At 33.0% G+C, this 19,763-nt stretch overlaps 1 protein-coding gene across 6 annotated transcripts; it reads right to left on the bottom strand.

Annotated features, from left to right (window-relative positions):
* Positions 1-1,488: 1,488 nt before the first annotated feature.
* On the bottom strand, positions 1,489-14,017 carry LOC108205088 (zinc-finger homeodomain protein 4). 6 transcript variants are annotated; one of them, XM_064093974.1, is made up of 6 exons: positions 12,136-14,017; positions 10,182-10,380; positions 5,761-9,273; positions 3,807-4,005; positions 2,731-2,898; positions 1,489-2,419 (listed from the first exon to the last, which is right to left on the bottom strand). In XM_064093974.1, exon 6 carries the CDS (start codon positions 2,384-2,386, stop codon positions 1,610-1,612), a length of 777 nt encoding a protein of 258 aa, XP_063950044.1. In that variant the 5' UTR covers positions 2,387-2,419; positions 2,731-2,898; positions 3,807-4,005; positions 5,761-9,273; positions 10,182-10,380; positions 12,136-14,017; the 3' UTR covers positions 1,489-1,609. The 6 variants fall into 6 exon arrangements, with proteins under 6 accessions (XP_063950044.1, XP_063950032.1, XP_063950030.1 ...); XM_064093962.1 differs by having other exon boundaries at positions 1,489-2,463; XM_064093960.1 differs by having other exon boundaries at positions 1,489-2,898.
* Between the last annotated feature and the right edge of the window lie 5,746 nt (positions 14,018-19,763).

The raw sequence follows: 19,763 nt of genomic DNA on the forward strand, positions 1-19,763 counted from the left end.
ATATCAAAATATTAGAATCACAATAATTGATACCAAAATCTGTAGCTACTGCTTGGTAGACTGAGCAAGGGTAGGAAATGTTCTAGAATTAGAGGACCACAGGTATGGTATATAAATGAACACAGCCCATCTAAAAAGTACAGCAGCTTATTTGCAAGTGCTTTATTGTGCAGAAGCCCATAATTTTAACCTGCTGGATAGCTTTTCTTCATTTCATCACCATGGTCTAATCCATTCGATTTGTTAAGTTGTGAAGCCTAGAAAAAAGTGAACTTTTGCACTTCCTTGAGCCTGTAACTTCTTGAGATATGACTGATATGATGTGTAGATATCTCATCTCATTGCAGGCCCCTTGTTATTATGTCCCCTGCCATATTAAATTTGCTTCGGAAGATCATGGTTTTTAGTTTCTCATTTAGTAGGTCTACTCTTCCATGAATTTACATGCATTGCGTCTGTTTGGTTAGCGGAAGCAGCTTCTGCTTTTCTTGACCATGATAAGCACCAATAATAGGTCACAACCAACGTTACCTGAGGAACTCGACTCGTCTTCTTACTTGACACTTATACCTGAAGATTAGATTAACTGGATAGATAATGAACTTAATTTTGATCAGTGCCAGTGAAAAAGAGACACTGGTAAATCTCATGGAGGGGATTCAATTTTCAAACAATTTGTTGGTGATGAAATGGGAGGTAGGTTGGTTGCTTAGGCACATATAGCAATGAGTGAAACATGTGATGATGCAACTGACAATCACATTACATGGGCTACATTTGCTTATTTGTGATGTGATATTTTAGTCAATCACTTCTCAGATCATTTCCACTGCACTCCAAAAAAATTTGCCAGGCCCTCTTTATACATATTCCACATTTCCACTGCACTACACTTGCAATATCTTCACTCCAAAATTGGTTTGTGATTTGTCTTTTAGTAGTAATTACATATTAAATTGATTATGTAATTCTCACATCTAAGTTGTGCATATTTGGCAGTTTTGTGTGTCTATGCCCTTTTTACCTGTACTGTTGTGTTAAATCTTGATCTTATGAAACAGTTTTATGGATATTATAGAATTCCATTTAAACAAACTAGAGTATATTTAAAATTTCCTTCATGAGATTAATTAAGAATAGTTTATAAGAGCAAAGGAATTTTACATGTTTTTTAGTAGAATGAACAAAATTGAGCATTTACTCATTGTATTTAACTGAGAACAAAATCCATTAATAATCCCAAAACAAAACAATTAATATGATAAAACCAAGAAATCTTGAGATAGAGAAGCCATACCATGTACCAACCATGCATGTGAAACTACTGTTGGCAACTAACTTTTGCATAGGTACCACTCACTTGCAACAAATAGACACCAGCCTTTTCTCCTTCAATTATCCCACAAAATACATTACAATGTAATGCATTTAATGGCAACAGAGAAGAGAGAACCAACTCTTTCTAAAATCTAAATTAACAACATCAACTAATCCTGGAACAAGTGTTTCAAACTTAATCAATATCCTTAAACTACATTACAATGCTAATATAATTATGATCAAGATAACTCAAAAAACAAAATTTATACTCCATATTAATATATATTTATCAAGTCTGATTTTGATCAGTTGGAGTTGAGTTGGTGCTGTTCTTCTTAGCAAGAATGTGCTTGTTGTTGTGCATCCAAACCTTAAGGACTCTTCTTTTGACTCCCACTTCTTGACAGAACTGCTGCACCACAGCCTCCTCTTGTTTCTGAATTTTCCACCCTACTTTCTCCGCAAAATTCAGCATTTTCTCCTTCTGTTCCTGAGAAAATTTGGTCCTAAACCTTTTCCGCAGCAAATGAGGCGGTCTAGCCATGGCAATCCCAGCTGATCCTACCCCAACTCCATTCTGATGGTTATTATTATTATTTGCATCTTCCCGTTCATCAGACTCAGAAGGAAGCGAGGCCATGATGTTGTTATACGAAGACATTATCATCTGATGAGGTTGAGCAGTTCTGGAGGGAACAAGTGCAGCTGCAGCACTAGTAGGATACGGTAAATGATGACCAAGAATGAGCTTCCTCCCAATCCCTGATGATCTGTTACCAAGATTCAAGTGGTGGTAACACTCACATGAAGAGGAGTGATTGTGATGACCACCCTCAATTTCCTTCCTGTGGAAATTCCTATGGCAATTGCAGACAGAACACGTAAAGGCCTCGATACTGCCTTCTTCACCGCTTGGCATGAACTCACCACAACCATCTGTGGCATTCCCTCCCATGGATGCTGCATGATTCTTCAAGCATTCTTTGTATTTCACCGCTTTCTTGAACACCCCTTGGTCCTCCATAGGGCCATTGGTTGAGATTTGTGGCACTGAATTTGGCACCATATGTGACAGTCCGAGAATCCGGGGGTCTGGATTCTGACGTCACCACATAAAACCCATTTTTAAACACCTTTGAAAACCTGTATTTTTTTTCTAAAGATAATGAAATCAAAGAATTTAAAACCTGAAAACATTTAATATAAGATTTGAATGAGAACATAAATCGAATGATTTCAAAACCTGAATTTCAAACTTGAAAACCATAATAAAAGAATTTCAAGAGAACATTTAAACTTTAATAAATGATTCGAAGGAGAACATTTAAACCCCCTAAAAGCAACAGGATCGCATCCAGGTTACAGTATTGAAATTAGAATCTACCGCTATTATTACACAACATCTCTTACCAAATCAGATCATCTTCGATAAGAAGAATCACTGTCAACTATTTCAGCTTGCACCAACCTTATCAACTTTCCTGAACACTTCTCGACCACTGGATCCTCAACTCTGTCTCCTCGCCTAGCATTAGCCTTACTCACAATCTCAATCAATCATCTCATCTTTAAGCCTTTCTGAAATGGTTAAAAGAGAATAGCAAGAGTGAGCAACAATGCTCAGCAAGTAATAATAAACAATGATAATTCTGAAATGATATAACAGAAATTCACGAGTTCAAGATATAAAAGGATTCAACCTGAGTTCATGAGTTCATGGTATTGTATAGAATGATTTACAATACCTTGCAGCATTTAAACTGAGAAATTCAATCTTTCCAAAGAATTATTGAATTGGACTATCACATTTTAATCAAAACCAAGGTTAGGCAGCTGATCAGTTCCGCACTAACCCCGAGCAGGCCCCGCCATGCTCTATCACTGGATCCAAGGCACTCATTGGCCTAACATGACCACGAATCTGGTCCACAGGTTTATATAAAAACAATAATCCAATTCTCTAATTCAATTCAAGAAGCCAATGTAAATTAACAGAACATCATTCTAAATGTCATCAACAACAGAATAATTCCAATTCAAACTTTGATAATAATCATGATCCATCATTTCATAAATCACAGTTCAGGAAATCCTCAACTATTCAGTATCCTCCATTATCGGCTAAGCAACTGAATTTAGCCTGCTAAACCAGCATGACAATGGCGGGTTGAATAATCAAGAAGATCCCAATTCATTCAAAGCTCTAACTATCACTGAGCAACACATGCTTCAATGACAATCTGAACTTCGAATTAATTTGTAAAACGGAAATTCTTTAGAAACTTGAAGATTAGAAAGAATGGGTCAGAATACTCGCACTTTCGAACATTGAAAAGAAAGGTATGAATACTTGAAACATATACCAAAGGAATGGATCAGAATATTTGCAATATATCCAAGAGAAAGGTTTAGGATACTTGCAACACATATAAAAAGAATGGATCAGAATATGCAATATATCCAAAAGCAGGGTGCAGGATACTTGCCTTAAATCTGACTCCAGTCTCACATTTCAATCTCATCTTTCCACTTTCACAATCTATGCATCTCATAGTCTCTAGACCATCTCTGGCTATACTCTATCTACCGTACATCTTCGCTTCGCTTACTCGATTCATCCCTTATTCGCTTTGTAACACCACGTGACTTTCTGAACGTCTTCGGGCATACACGTCTCGTCCAAATCTTTTACGAGAATAAGATAACACTATAATCACTAAACAATCGATCGCATATACATCTCACGTATATCAATACCCACTTATATATCCCTTTAAACTTATCAGATACCACGTAACACATAAGCATGCTTTAACTCTAACATATAGTCAATCATATTCCACATAACATATCACCAATCAATTATCATATAAATCCTTATCGAAAATCCGACATCGTCTCGTCTATGTATAAGACTATCCACCTATTATCTTATCCCAATCATTAATCAACCAACAAAATCCAATAGCTATAATCCATATATTCTTATCCAATATCAATCATACGAATCATTTATCACTTCACAATATCAAAACTAACACGTACTTCACATAATCATCACCTGATAGCACTTAGATCACATATTATCACATTATGCATACTTATCAACAATTATTCACCTTATAGACTCAGCCATATAGTCACATCATATTAAAATAGATGTTATAAGCTTCTGTCTCTCTTTCGTTTCACTTGATTCCGACTTACGGATCAAAAGTTATGCTCAAAACAGTTTTCTCACTCTCCTATCGCCACATAACACATCAAACAGATAGCATACAACATATTTCATATAAGGTCTCCCATCCCAATTGATATTAAATCAAGTCTTGGGTTTAAAATGATTTTTCGGAAATTTTCTGGAATTTTTAAACATTTTTCGGAATTAAAATCGATAAAAGAATCACTTTTCGGATAAATAATCAAGTCCCAAATACTTGAAATTGGACTTGAAATCATTCATAAACAATTATCGAGCCTTGAAAATAATTTGGAAAAATATTTTAAAGCTCGAAACTATTTTTCGGAATTTTTAAATCAAAAAGGATTAATTAAATCCAATTAATTAACCAATTAAAATCAATTAATAATTAATTAAAATAATTAATCAATTAATATTTAAATTAATTGACCAATTAAAATAATTAATTACTAATTAAAATTAATTAATAAACTAATTTAGATTTATTTTTGAATAAACAAATAATTAAAAACTATTTTTGGAATTTAAAATAATTAAATAAAACAATTTTAGAAAATTAAATCAAAAGGTTTATTTTGTAAACTTTTGAAAGTTTTGTCCAGGGTTTAAAGTGCAACTTTTCAAAGTTACAGGGGGTAATTCATAAGTTTCAAAACCTGAGTACAAAAACTTCATCATCTTCAAAACTTCGGTGACCAAACAGCAATAAGCCGCCGGCCATCACACTAACTTGCCGGATTTTCGTTTCCAGGCGTCCTCCACTCACCATCTACTCCAGATCAGTAGTACACACACCCATAAATCAATCCCCCATCTTTAATTAGGCAGAAGTCGCGCGAATTCGCCGGAAAATCCGGCCGAAGTCGGCGACTTCCCGCCGCCGATGGCGGCGATTCGAGCCACCTCCGCTCAAACCAAACACACCAGCATACTCCCCTTTCTCTCCTCCTTCTATTCATATATTCCACTACTGCCCAGACTTAACGGATCAAAATTCCGGCGAAGAGCTTGAGTTTTCCGACGAGGAACCTCAAGAACACCAAGAACACTCAACTCAAGAATTAAACCACTGTTTCTATATGATTCCGAACCCCAAATTCAACATATAATATACCAAAACGACGAGAAAAGCACGTACTACAACATGGTATCATCAAAATCATCAAACAATCACGTTTGCAAAAATTCATATCTCAAATCAATATAACTCGAATTTTCAACAATTAATAATAATTTACCTGTTGAATCTGCACACAAACGAAGGATTAAACTATAATCTACACGTCGATAGCTTCGTTTTGACTATTCATACACCTCCATCGGATTCCAATAACACCTTCAAATCTTCGTTTGATTATGAAGAACACGAAGAACACTGCTCGGTTTCTCTCGGTATTCGTGCAGAGAAACTGGTGAAATGATTTTACGGGTGAAAATAAACTCTAGAAAGGTCTATTTATATTTACAAATAATTGGTACCCCTTTGGATCGTATATGACATGAAAATACGTATTTAATAGCTTTATATTAATAAAGCGGGGTCCAATCGGTACTGGTTTTCAAGATAATCATCAAAACGGGGCTTTTTAATCAGTCATTAGTATGCGGGTCCCACTGCAATTATTACAAGATAAGGATGAATCAAAATATCTAGTTTCACGTTTATCGAGACAACAAGATAATTATCAACAATTAAAATACCCGAAAAACTCCGCCGGACCGACTCCGGGGAAAACCGTACTCCGGATCGAAAAAGTCAAAACACGAAAAATGTCCGGAATATTCAAATTAGGCTAAAGGTTAGTTTTGTTGAAACTTCCGGAAAGAAAATTTGCTACCTCGTTACGAGTGGACGGTTTTACGGAAGTCAAATAATTAATAAATAAATATAAATATACACAATTAAATCCGTAAATCGATTATAAAATCATATAACATTCCATAAATCGATATGAAAATATCCAAATAAACTATATTTTCTCATGAGCATATAGAAATTGAAATCTCGCGAATACGAACACATATGAGCATTCAGGTCAATAAACTAGATAACACAAAATTCACAAAAATTCATATATTAATCATATCATATTAATAATTAATCATAACTAATTAACAAACAAATTCACCAATACCACTTAATCACATAACACATATATTCACATAATATTCATACAGAATTTTCAAAACAATATATGAAAATCAGTTTTGAAAATACAATTATTTATCAATAACACAATAACCCGGGGTTTAAATATAAAACTTTGAAAACTCATTAAACTGGAATAAAATATTAAATCTTATTCCTTTCTTTTTAAGAAAATCATTTATAATATTAACAAAAATATTTTTAAAATCCGGGTTATTACAATCTACCCTCCTTATAGGGATTCCGTCCTCGGAATCAGAGAAAGAAGGAGAACGCATAATTAGTATAATCCATATTAATCCACAGAACAAGTATCATCATATAAAACTATTCACATAATCAATTCACTTTTCAACTAAAGCCAACAATAATATTTAGACAAATAGATTTATAATAATCAAATCTAAATTTAATAGTATGGGATATTACATTCTACCCCCCTTATAAGGATTCCGTCCTCGGAATCCTCCGAAGAAACTAAAACGTTCACACTTCGTAATATCATATCGTCATCCACCTTTGATTGATCTTGGCATACCTTTAACTTTAATGGAAAAGGAAACTCAAACTTTCACAATTGCAAAATTCATTTCCCAAGAATCGATCTTTGGGAATTTTCGAATAGAACAAGATGTTTTCAAAATAGGTGACATTGGAATACAAGAATGACTGGGAGATCAATACGATCAAATGAACTTAATGTTGCGTGTCCATATTAGACACTACTAAAGGTTGTTAACCTTCTTGTAATCACAACACACACAAGTGATGGCGTCCCATCCAACTCCTATCACACAGACAGGTATACCTTGTGTCCCCTATAAATAGGGTTGTTCATCCCAATCAAATTGAAGAAATGTTAAGGAATACCAGAGAATATCAAGGAATATCAACAATATCAAAGAACACTAAGGGATATCAAGGTAGATGAAAGGGTATCAAGGAATGTCAAGAAATGTCAAACAATATCAAGGAACATCACTATCTCTTCACAACAAACCTTTATCACACATCTTTGCTTTCCAACTCATACCAATAATCAATATCAATGTCATCTTAGAATTTGAGAAATTGAAGATCTCATTTATCAAAACTTTTGTAGAAAAGATATCATGATAATATCTCACTGATGAGAAAAGTATTAAAAGAATCTTTAGTTGAAGAGAGGTATTGCCAAGGTCTTCTCAAATTCCCACTCTGCTTTACGAAATCGTTATTCGATTTATGTCGTCCTTTCAACGTTCTCGATAATCAATCGATTTGACTCGTAATAGCCTAGTAAGATGTCATCGTAGACGTTATCGTCCGTAATAACTCTGGCCCATGTAGTTTACATTCTTCTACTTTATCCCAGTTGCCCTTGAAATCCATAGCACAAACATGTAACGTATCTTCGATTGTCTGGATCATCAACCTGTGGGTTATGGGCCCACCTTGATGCCATTTGAAATCCCGCTTAGCTCGAAGCGTTGTCGTCGAGGACTAACGTTCTAACTTACTCGTAGACATCATCTCTAATAACTGGACTCAATTCCACGTACTCTCTATCATTCACTTCTCACCTATCAACCTCTATCTACAAATCTCTCCTTCTGATTCTATACAACTCATATCTTACACTAACTCTTCATATCTCACAAAACAATATACATCTTCCAAATATCTGACATGGTCAACATACTATGAACCATGCATTTATATCATCCTCTAATCAATACAATAATCCAATTTTCAACTATGCAGTATAATCAGAATACTCTGAACTCTGCATTTTCACCATTCTCAACTCAATCATTCACTATCAAACTCTTCTATATAGGTCTAATACTGACCTTTTCCACAATTCACCATCTCAATTAATCAACATACTAGAAATCATCTGTCTAAACTTAAGGATCCTAATCTCTTTAAATATCCACACTTAACTTGATCATATAACTAAACTCTATGCTTCACTCACATCTCTAGACTATTCCTAAATAGTCCAACCATACCTCTAAGTGAGGTTACACCACATTCTTCACTAGAAACCTATAACTATGATCTATATTCTAATTTCAAATACTTATAACCTGTGGCTCTGATACCAACTGTGACAGTCCAGGAATCCGGGGGTCTGGATTCTGACGTCACCACATAAAACCCATTTTTAAACACCTTTGAAAACCTGTATTTTTTTTCTAAAGATAATGAAATCAAAGAATTTAAAACCTGAAAACATTTAATATAAGATTTGAATGAGAACATAAATCGAATGATTTCAAAACCTGAATTTCAAACTTGAAAACCATAATAAAAGAATTTCAAGAGAACATTTAAACTTTAATAAATGATTCGAAGGAGAACATTTAAACCCCCTAAAAGCAACAGGATCGCATCCAGGTTACAGTATTGAAATTAGAATCTACCGCTATTATTACACAACATCTCTTACCAAATCAGATCATCTTCGATAAGAAGAATCACTGTCAACTATTTCAGCTTGCACCAACCTTATCAACTTTCCTGAACACTTCTCGACCACTGGATCCTCAACTCTGTCTCCTCGCCTAGCATTAGCCTTACTCACAATCTCAATCAATCATCTCATCTTTAAGCCTTTCTGAAATGGTTAAAAGAGAATAGCAAGAGTGAGCAACAATGCTCAGCAAGTAATAATAAACAATGATAATTCTGAAATGATATAACAGAAATTCACGAGTTCAAGATATAAAAGGATTCAACCTGAGTTCATGAGTTCATGGTATTGTATAGAATGATTTACAATACCTTGCAGCATTTAAACTGAGAAATTCAATCTTTCCAAAGAATTATTGAATTGGACTATCACATTTTAATCAAAACCAAGGTTAGGCAGCTGATCAGTTCCGCACTAACCCCGAGCAGGCCCCGCCATGCTCTATCACTGGATCCAAGGCACTCATTGGCCTAACATGACCACGAATCTGGTCCACAGGTTTATATAAAAACAATAATCCAATTCTCTAATTCAATTCAAGAAGCCAATGTAAATTAACAGAACATCATTCTAAATGTCATCAACAACAGAATAATTCCAATTCAAACTTTGATAATAATCATGATCCATCATTTCATAAATCACAGTTCAGGAAATCCTCAACTATTCAGTATCCTCCATTATCGGCTAAGCAACTGAATTTAGCCTGCTAAACCAGCATGACAATGGCGGGTTGAATAATCAAGAAGATCCCAATTCATTCAAAGCTCTAACTATCACTGAGCAACACATGCTTCAATGACAATCTGAACTTCGAATTAATTTGTAAAACGGAAATTCTTTAGAAACTTGAAGATTAGAAAGAATGGGTCAGAATACTCGCACTTTCGAACATTGAAAAGAAAGGTATGAATACTTGAAACATATACCAAAGGAATGGATCAGAATATTTGCAATATATCCAAGAGAAAGGTTTAGGATACTTGCAACACATATAAAAAGAATGGATCAGAATATGCAATATATCCAAAAGCAGGGTGCAGGATACTTGCCTTAAATCTGACTCCAGTCTCACATTTCAATCTCATCTTTCCACTTTCACAATCTATGCATCTCATAGTCTCTAGACCATCTCTGGCTATACTCTATCTACCGTACATCTTCGCTTCGCTTACTCGATTCATCCCTTATTCGCTTTGTAACACCACGTGACTTTCTGAACGTCTTCGGGCATACACGTCTCGTCCAAATCTTTTACGAGAATAAGATAACACTATAATCACTAAACAATCGATCGCATATACATCTCACGTATATCAATACCCACTTATATATCCCTTTAAACTTATCAGATACCACGTAACACATAAGCATGCTTTAACTCTAACATATAGTCAATCATATTCCACATAACATATCACCAATCAATTATCATATAAATCCTTATCGAAAATCCGACATCGTCTCGTCTATGTATAAGACTATCCACCTATTATCTTATCCCAATCATTAATCAACCAACAAAATCCAATAGCTATAATCCATATATTCTTATCCAATATCAATCATACGAATCATTTATCACTTCACAATATCAAAACTAACACGTACTTCACATAATCATCACCTGATAGCACTTAGATCACATATTATCACATTATGCATACTTATCAACAATTATTCACCTTATAGACTCAGCCATATAGTCACATCATATTAAAATAGATGTTATAAGCTTCTGTCTCTCTTTCGTTTCACTTGATTCCGACTTACGGATCAAAAGTTATGCTCAAAACAGTTTTCTCACTCTCCTATCGCCACATAACACATCAAACAGATAGCATACAACATATTTCATATAAGGTCTCCCATCCCAATTGATATTAAATCAAGTCTTGGGTTTAAAATGATTTTTCGGAAATTTTCTGGAATTTTTAAACATTTTTCGGAATTAAAATCGATAAAAGAATCACTTTTCGGATAAATAATCAAGTCCCAAATACTTGAAATTGGACTTGAAATCATTCATAAACAATTATCGAGCCTTGAAAATAATTTGGAAAAATATTTTAAAGCTCGAAACTATTTTTCGGAATTTTTAAATCAAAAAGGATTAATTAAATCCAATTAATTAACCAATTAAAATCAATTAATAATTAATTAAAATAATTAATCAATTAATATTTAAATTAATTGACCAATTAAAATAATTAATTACTAATTAAAATTAATTAATAAACTAATTTAGATTTATTTTTGAATAAACAAATAATTAAAAACTATTTTTGGAATTTAAAATAATTAAATAAAACAATTTTAGAAAATTAAATCAAAAGGTTTATTTTGTAAACTTTTGAAAGTTTTGTCCAGGGTTTAAAGTGCAACTTTTCAAAGTTACAGGGGGTAATTCATAAGTTTCAAAACCTGAGTACAAAAACTTCATCATCTTCAAAACTTCGGTGACCAAACAGCAATAAGCCGCCGGCCATCACACTAACTTGCCGGATTTTCGTTTCCAGGCGTCCTCCACTCACCATCTACTCCAGATCAGTAGTACACACACCCATAAATCAATCCCCCATCTTTAATTAGGCAGAAGTCGCGCGAATTCGCCGGAAAATCCGGCCGAAGTCGGCGACTTCCCGCCGCCGATGGCGGCGATTCGAGCCACCTCCGCTCAAACCAAACACACCAGCATACTCCCCTTTCTCTCCTCCTTCTATTCATATATTCCACTACTGCCCAGACTTAACGGATCAAAATTCCGGCGAAGAGCTTGAGTTTTCCGACGAGGAACCTCAAGAACACCAAGAACACTCAACTCAAGAATTAAACCACTGTTTCTATATGATTCCGAACCCCAAATTCAACATATAATATACCAAAACGACGAGAAAAGCACGTACTACAACATGGTATCATCAAAATCATCAAACAATCACGTTTGCAAAAATTCATATCTCAAATCAATATAACTCGAATTTTCAACAATTAATAATAATTTACCTGTTGAATCTGCACACAAACGAAGGATTAAACTATAATCTACACGTCGATAGCTTCGTTTTGACTATTCATACACCTCCATCGGATTCCAATAACACCTTCAAATCTTCGTTTGATTATGAAGAACACGAAGAACACTGCTCGGTTTCTCTCGGTATTCGTGCAGAGAAACTGGTGAAATGATTTTACGGGTGAAAATAAACTCTAGAAAGGTCTATTTATATTTACAAATAATTGGTACCCCTTTGGATCGTATATGACATGAAAATACGTATTTAATAGCTTTATATTAATAAAGCGGGGTCCAATCGGTACTGGTTTTCAAGATAATCATCAAAACGGGGCTTTTTAATCAGTCATTAGTATGCGGGTCCCACTGCAATTATTACAAGATAAGGATGAATCAAAATATCTAGTTTCACGTTTATCGAGACAACAAGATAATTATCAACAATTAAAATACCCGAAAAACTCCGCCGGACCGACTCCGGGGAAAACCGTACTCCGGATCGAAAAAGTCAAAACACGAAAAATGTCCGGAATATTCAAATTAGGCTAAAGGTTAGTTTTGTTGAAACTTCCGGAAAGAAAATTTGCTACCTCGTTACGAGTGGACGGTTTTACGGAAGTCAAATAATTAATAAATAAATATAAATATACACAATTAAATCCGTAAATCGATTATAAAATCATATAACATTCCATAAATCGATATGAAAATATCCAAATAAACTATATTTTCTCATGAGCATATAGAAATTGAAATCTCGCGAATACGAACACATATGAGCATTCAGGTCAATAAACTAGATAACACAAAATTCACAAAAATTCATATATTAATCATATCATATTAATAATTAATCATAACTAATTAACAAACAAATTCACCAATACCACTTAATCACATAACACATATATTCACATAATATTCATACAGAATTTTCAAAACAATATATGAAAATCAGTTTTGAAAATACAATTATTTATCAATAACACAATAACCCGGGGTTTAAATATAAAACTTTGAAAACTCATTAAACTGGAATAAAATATTAAATCTTATTCCTTTCTTTTTAAGAAAATCATTTATAATATTAACAAAAATATTTTTAAAATCCGGGTTATTACACCATATCGTTGTGATTTCGAGGAGTGGGCAATGGAATAGAATGAGAATGAGAATGAGGATGAGGAGGAGGAGGAGGATTGTGATGAATCAAGTGACCACCAAATGTACTATTGATTGGAATTGGCATCTCACCATCTTGACCTGAGAGTTCCATTTCTTGACTTGTGTTGTTTATTTGGAGACCAAAGTTGAAGAAACAACAAGAGAGGAAGAGAAGAATTATCTTGGATGTGTAAATTATTTAAGATCAAAAGTGATGGGTGAGCTACCTTAACAAACCAATTTCTAGGAGCTTGTTTTTAACCACTTGTGCACTCTAAAAAAGTAAACATGCATGCTACACAATTAGGAAACTATTACTAATCATTGATCCTACCTATTATACTACAAAACATGACATTCTTTATATTTTCCTCAACCTCAGCAAAAATAATTAATTAGAAAAGTGCACACCTTGAAATAAACTAGTGTGTGGGCATGTGTCTTTTTTTTTTTTGGTTAATCAGGCAGACATGGCTAGCCATGAGAACAAAGACTCTGACCAAAAGAAACAAGAAAAGAACTCAGGAGAAGCCTGAACAATGACAGAATGAGATAAACTTGTAGACATAATTAAGCTACAACTAAGAAGAGAAAAGAGAAAACAGTAAAAAATTGTTGGGTTTAGTTTAAGATAGTATTATAAAAAGCAGGAATATAGGTCTGCAGATTTCAGAGAAGGAGAAGAAGAAAGACAATGGAGAGTTTTGGAGGTGGGTTTTGCTAGTGAAGCATTTAAACACAACCTTTTAGTACTAGTGAGGACTAAAAAATCTATTCCTTTTTCTTTTTTTTTTCTCTTGAATAAATTAATGCGTCCGTTTGTTTACGAGAAGTAGTTTCTGCTTCTGACGGAAACACTTTTTAAGAGAGTTGAGAATACTAGCTTTTCTGCTAGAGTTTCCGCTTCTTTTCCAAACAATTTATTAACTTTCTTTTCCAAACACTATATTAACTTGTTTGCTTTTCACTTCTACTCCATTTCTTTAATTTAAGTAAAAGGTCACTTCTTTTAAGCTAACCAAATTGTTTCAATATTTAGACAGAAAGAGCAAGACAGTAAGAAATTAGAAATGGAGGTAAAAATCAAAGGTGGGGAGGTTGCTTTGCTTGCACTACCAGGAATCAAGTAATTTTACGCCATTTAGAGAGAACAGTAGTGTGTCAGACAATGGAGAGCTAGGACACAAGGGAAGAGGGAGAGACTATTTGGTGAGTATATATGTCAAATTCTTTGAAAAAAAGATTGTGGCAAAAGAAAGTTAATGCCAAAAGAGTTAATGTAGAAGTGATCAATTGTATTACAATTAAAAGGAAAAAAGTGATGATTATATAATTAGTTTATTTCTGCTTGAAGCACATATATCTAAACTTCTATATTTGGGCATGCATATTTTATTTATTGTTCTTTGTCTTTTCTTTTGAATTGCATTTCACTTCTTTCCATGTGTAAATGATTATTTTTCAAACCGAGTGCTTTTTAATAATTATTTAAATTTTAAATTAAAATATATTCCCATATTTTAGTTTAAATTAAATGTATTTGTTAAAATATATTTAAATTAAATATTTTCATTAATTATTTATATATTAGTGAAGTTAGGTCTGTATTTTGTGCTCATGCATATTATTTTAGGTTAGCATGAGTGTGCTTTTGTTATTACACTAGTTTAGATATATATGTCAGGGACCGCCCTCCAAATAAGATAAGTCCATACCATGGTCTCTTTAGTTTTTGTTTTCAAATTCTAATTTGTGCATGTACGGAATCAGCATAAACTTTTACAACAATTCCATATCTTGTTGTAGTTATGGATTAAATGGTACCGCCGAAAGTAATATATACCTTCATCCTTTGTTACAAAATTGTACTCCAAGGTAAATAAAAGATAAATATCTGTTTATCCACTGATATAACATTACTTGTATTTAAAAGAGAAATATGACAGCATATATGTTCGTATATAACGCAGACTTGAAGTTGAAGAAGATATTTGTATGAGAACATCCATTTCCTGTGAGCAGTGGTTTAATAATATACACCGTTACCAATCTCAGATTATGAGTGAGTCGTCATTAAATATGCTGCCTTATTCCCCCCACGAATCCAATGCAATCCAGGAATATTATTGCCCGATGTTCATCATGGATCACCAACCCAAAGTTCAAGCAGAAGATTAAATTCTGTAACCAGTTACCACCTGCTATTCTCATTTCCATCCTCACCAGTCACCACAGTCTTCTGTCCTAGCCTCCGTGCCATGCATGCGTACACCCCACTGGCCACTATACACACACGCACGGAGACAAAAATACGGAATCATAAATCGAAATGACTCAGATACTCAAATTCGGCGATCGATTATAAGCCCAACTTTGAGATTTATAAGTTTGAAGCACTTATTTATACGTGTAAAAAGTTCGGAAGTACTTAAACAAGTTAGGATTACTAACTTTTGTTTCAGAACTTATACTTATTTCCCGAACAGTTTAATCACTTATATGTCTTAACTAGTTTCTGACTTCTACTTCATTTTTTTACTTTGAGCAAAAAGCGCTTATTTTAAGTTTACCCAAACGGCCCCTAAAATTATACTCCCTCCGTCTCATGTTCTTTATATTACTTTATGACACGCGTATTTCTTATAAAGTATAGTTTCATATATAATATTCTTTTTAAAATATTTAAGCTTTTATTGCAAAAAATAAATTAAAAAAACGTGAGTTATCTATACTTTATACTCACACGAGCCTCAAAAATATGTGTGAACGTAAACAACCTGGGGACGGAGGGAGTAATTATCTTACTATTTTTCATATATAGGAAAACAATGCTCAAAGATTAAAAAATTAAAAAAAATTTATGACTAAGTTGGGACTCCAGCATGATTTAGCCCACCTTTATTCCTTGGAGCATGGTTAGCGTAGATAACATGTATGGTCAATGGTGAGCAGTGGTCATAAAGACTTGAGCTGAAAATGGATAGGAGTGTTGGTGTCTTGTTTTCCTTGACGCGCCATTTTTACCATTGGAGGAAAGACATGAGCATCATTATTTCACCAGTCCCCAACCTCGCTTCATTATTACTTTTGTGCATTTCTAAACACACATATGTGTCTTGTATTTACTGCTCTTTGCATTTCTGGTTCATGTGTTGTATTATCAAACTATACGGCATATATGGCAATGGTGACATATGGGAAATCTTCAAACTTTGCTTTCTTCCTCAGAGCTGGTCCTCACTTGAGCACGGCTTGCTTCACTGCACAAATATATACATACATTATATTCCAACTTCGCCCCACACCTTTTACGCTTAGTATTTTTTTCATAAATTTTGGTGCGATTTTACCTTAGAGAAATGGGATCAGAGATAATCGCCCGTTTGTTTAAAGGAACCGGAAGCTGTTTCTGGTTTTTACTATTTTTTTGCGGTGTTTATGTAAACAATTATAAGCATTTTTAATAAGTTGACAATACTAATTTTTTCTTTCGCAGTTTTTATTTTTTTTCCAAATATTTTATTAATTTATTTATTTTTCACTTTTAATCCATCTATTTACTTCAAGCAAAAGTCACTTTTTAAATTTACCTAAACGGCCTCCATATTTAATTCGAAGGTAGAGAAGTAAATAATGAAAATTGAAAAAAATAGTTATAATTGAATTGTATAAGTTAATATTTTATGTCATACTGTAATTGGGATTCTGAAATAATCAGATTTAAAATAAAAAAACACTAACAGATTAAAGAAAATTAACAGTTAATATAAATTTAAGTAACGAGTCATTTTTGTGGGTCATTTTGTTTCTGAAACTGTCGGAAATTCACCCTGTATAGAATTTATTTTGATGGGAATGGGTAGATAACCCTACTTAAGACACACTGACACACATTTGACATTTCACAATTGCTTCTTACCGTTCCTTCTACATTCATAAATCTATTTATCATATGACAAAGACTATAAATTCATGTATTTATTTATTTTCCGACTTATAAGCAACTTACAGCTGAAACTGCGTACCTTCCTTGTTATGGTCTGTAGATGAGCTGGTAAGATTGTGAAGATTATATGATTCTTGTTTACTTTTCATAGTGGTGTGTTACTGTCTCTCTAAAAGAGATTTTGTTTGTTGCTGGAGAGAGAAAAGATGGTCTGAAATTTAATCATGGACCTGGTGCTGCTGTGAAGAACAAGGGGCCACACTACAGGAATAATAAACACACTCCTGTGACCCAACTTCTATCACAATTTTCAAGATTCTTAAGACCTAGCCCAATTATATCATCGTAATTCCGAATCTTTTTCTTATCTGATCATTTTACTCGAATATAATTCCCAACAAACCATTCCTCGTCTTCTTTTATTATTTGGATTTGATGCTTCTAAATACGCGTTTATATCAGATAATTAGATAGATACATTATTATAAAAGAATATTTATTTAATATAAATATTAAATCAGATAATTATAAATTATTATTAATTTGTAGTACGTAATTAGATAAAAAATACAAATTTAGAAGTATTTTTTTTCTTATTATATTTGTTTAGCTGGTTAGAAGGGAAGATGTCGCCAGAAAATGGTTGATTGTCAACTCTGAATTACTACGAGCATTTGAAATTTCAACTTAATAATTACTACGAGCATTTGAAATTTCGAATTGATTTGAAGACATTTTGTTCGTACAATTTATTAATAAAATTGTATAAATTGTACATCACTGTGTACCACTTTAATTTTATAACGAGAAGCTGCAGATATGAGGATCTTGTATTGATGTCGCTCATAATAAGGTAGTTAGTTTATGTGTGACACAATGTTCGTTTGGGCGGGTAGTTTTTCGATTTGTATATTTTACGACAATAACATTTTCGAAAAAGCTAGTCTCTCATGTAATCGTAACACATGAACACATTGCATTGTATTCTCTCTCGTGAAACACGAGCTACATGTTACGAAATTTAAAATTTCTTCGAACTTTATAGTGGAAATACGTAACAGAAGAAATTCGACTTAAAGAGCCGGTCAAGCTTAGGGTCGGCACGAAGAGTACAATATCACATGTTTGCTATTTAATGATGTGGGGAGGTGACTTGGAATATAAGCCTACGTAAAGGCAAACCCCCTAAATCTCGTCAAGAATGCCATGCACATTTATTATTACGTGTCCTCTCTATTTATGTTACAAGAGCATCTCCAACGGCGTTGGATATAATCGTTGACTAAATTGGAACTGTAAGACATTATGTAAAATTTGTTGAACCTGTAAGACATTTTGCTTCAATAGTACTGACTATATTGGTTGACTATAATTTAAAAATCGTATGTTATTAATATTTTAAATTGTTAAAATTAAATATATCAGTTCAATATGGTAATAAATGATGTACAATCTTCCTACAGATTTTCTTACAGACCTGTAGAGGTTCGACAAATTTAGCCATCCATAAGAGGTTGACTAAATTTATAGATAACAGATGAGTATGATTGGAGTTGAGTTTTTGGAGCTGTTGCCTAAATTTTTTTATTTTAAATATGTCAACTCATTTTTTAGCCAAGTGTTTTAGATGGTTGGAGATGCTCTAAGTCATTAGTCGCTAGCTATATGTGCGTACATTGTTTGCGTATATACGTACCCCGGTCCCCCGAGGAATCAATATTCAATAGGTAGAAAAAAAATTTGATGTTCAAATATGATGCATACATAACATAGATATCAGCGGTTATGGGTGAATTTGATTATAGACGCATATAACGCATATAATATATGAGACATCGCTTTTGTATTTTTGATTTTTGTAAATCGGATCAGTTTATTTTTATGATTATTTGTGTAAAAAAGTTATGAATCAACTTCAATTTATAAAGCATAATCTGTAAAGTTGAAAATTCTAATTTCTTTTGATGATTTTTTTTCAATTTAATGTTATAGAAAATGTCTAGTACTATTTATAATATTTTGTTATTACATTAATAATTTTTATAATAAATAGATTCCTGAGTTATGTTCAATGGAGCCTGCATTTAAGTTGGAATATTGGAGTACCAGTTATAATTTTTTAATTTAATCATAAATAAAATTTTTGATTATTCAAATTATAAATGATATATAATTTATAAGTATTTTTAAATATCATTATCAATTAATCATCATCATATTTCAACGTTAACAATCATTAAAATCATTATTCAGCTTATGAATTATCCTGTAAAAGATATTATTTTATAATTTATAAAAGTTATTGGTCTAACTTTTAATTACAACAATCATGTTATAGAACATAATATAGAGATAGTCAGATTTTTGCACATATTGTAAAATAAAAAACCTAGAATTAGAATGAATATATAATATTTTATTCAATTCTAAATTTTAATACTAGACATGGATCTATTTATTTTATTTATACGTATATGAACTATTTTGTCTAGAAGACGGAAAAGTGTT

Source organism: Daucus carota, chromosome 1 (assembly GCF_001625215.2).
Source record: "Daucus carota subsp. sativus chromosome 1, DH1 v3.0, whole genome shotgun sequence".
Classification (NCBI taxonomy): Eukaryota; Viridiplantae; Streptophyta; class Magnoliopsida; order Apiales; family Apiaceae; genus Daucus; species Daucus carota.

What these genes read in the sequence shown, in the direction of transcription:
- LOC108205088 (XM_064093971.1), bottom strand. Translation starts at nt 2,386, where the DNA reads ATGGTGCCAAATTCAGTGCCACAAATCTCAACCAATGGCCCTATGGAG.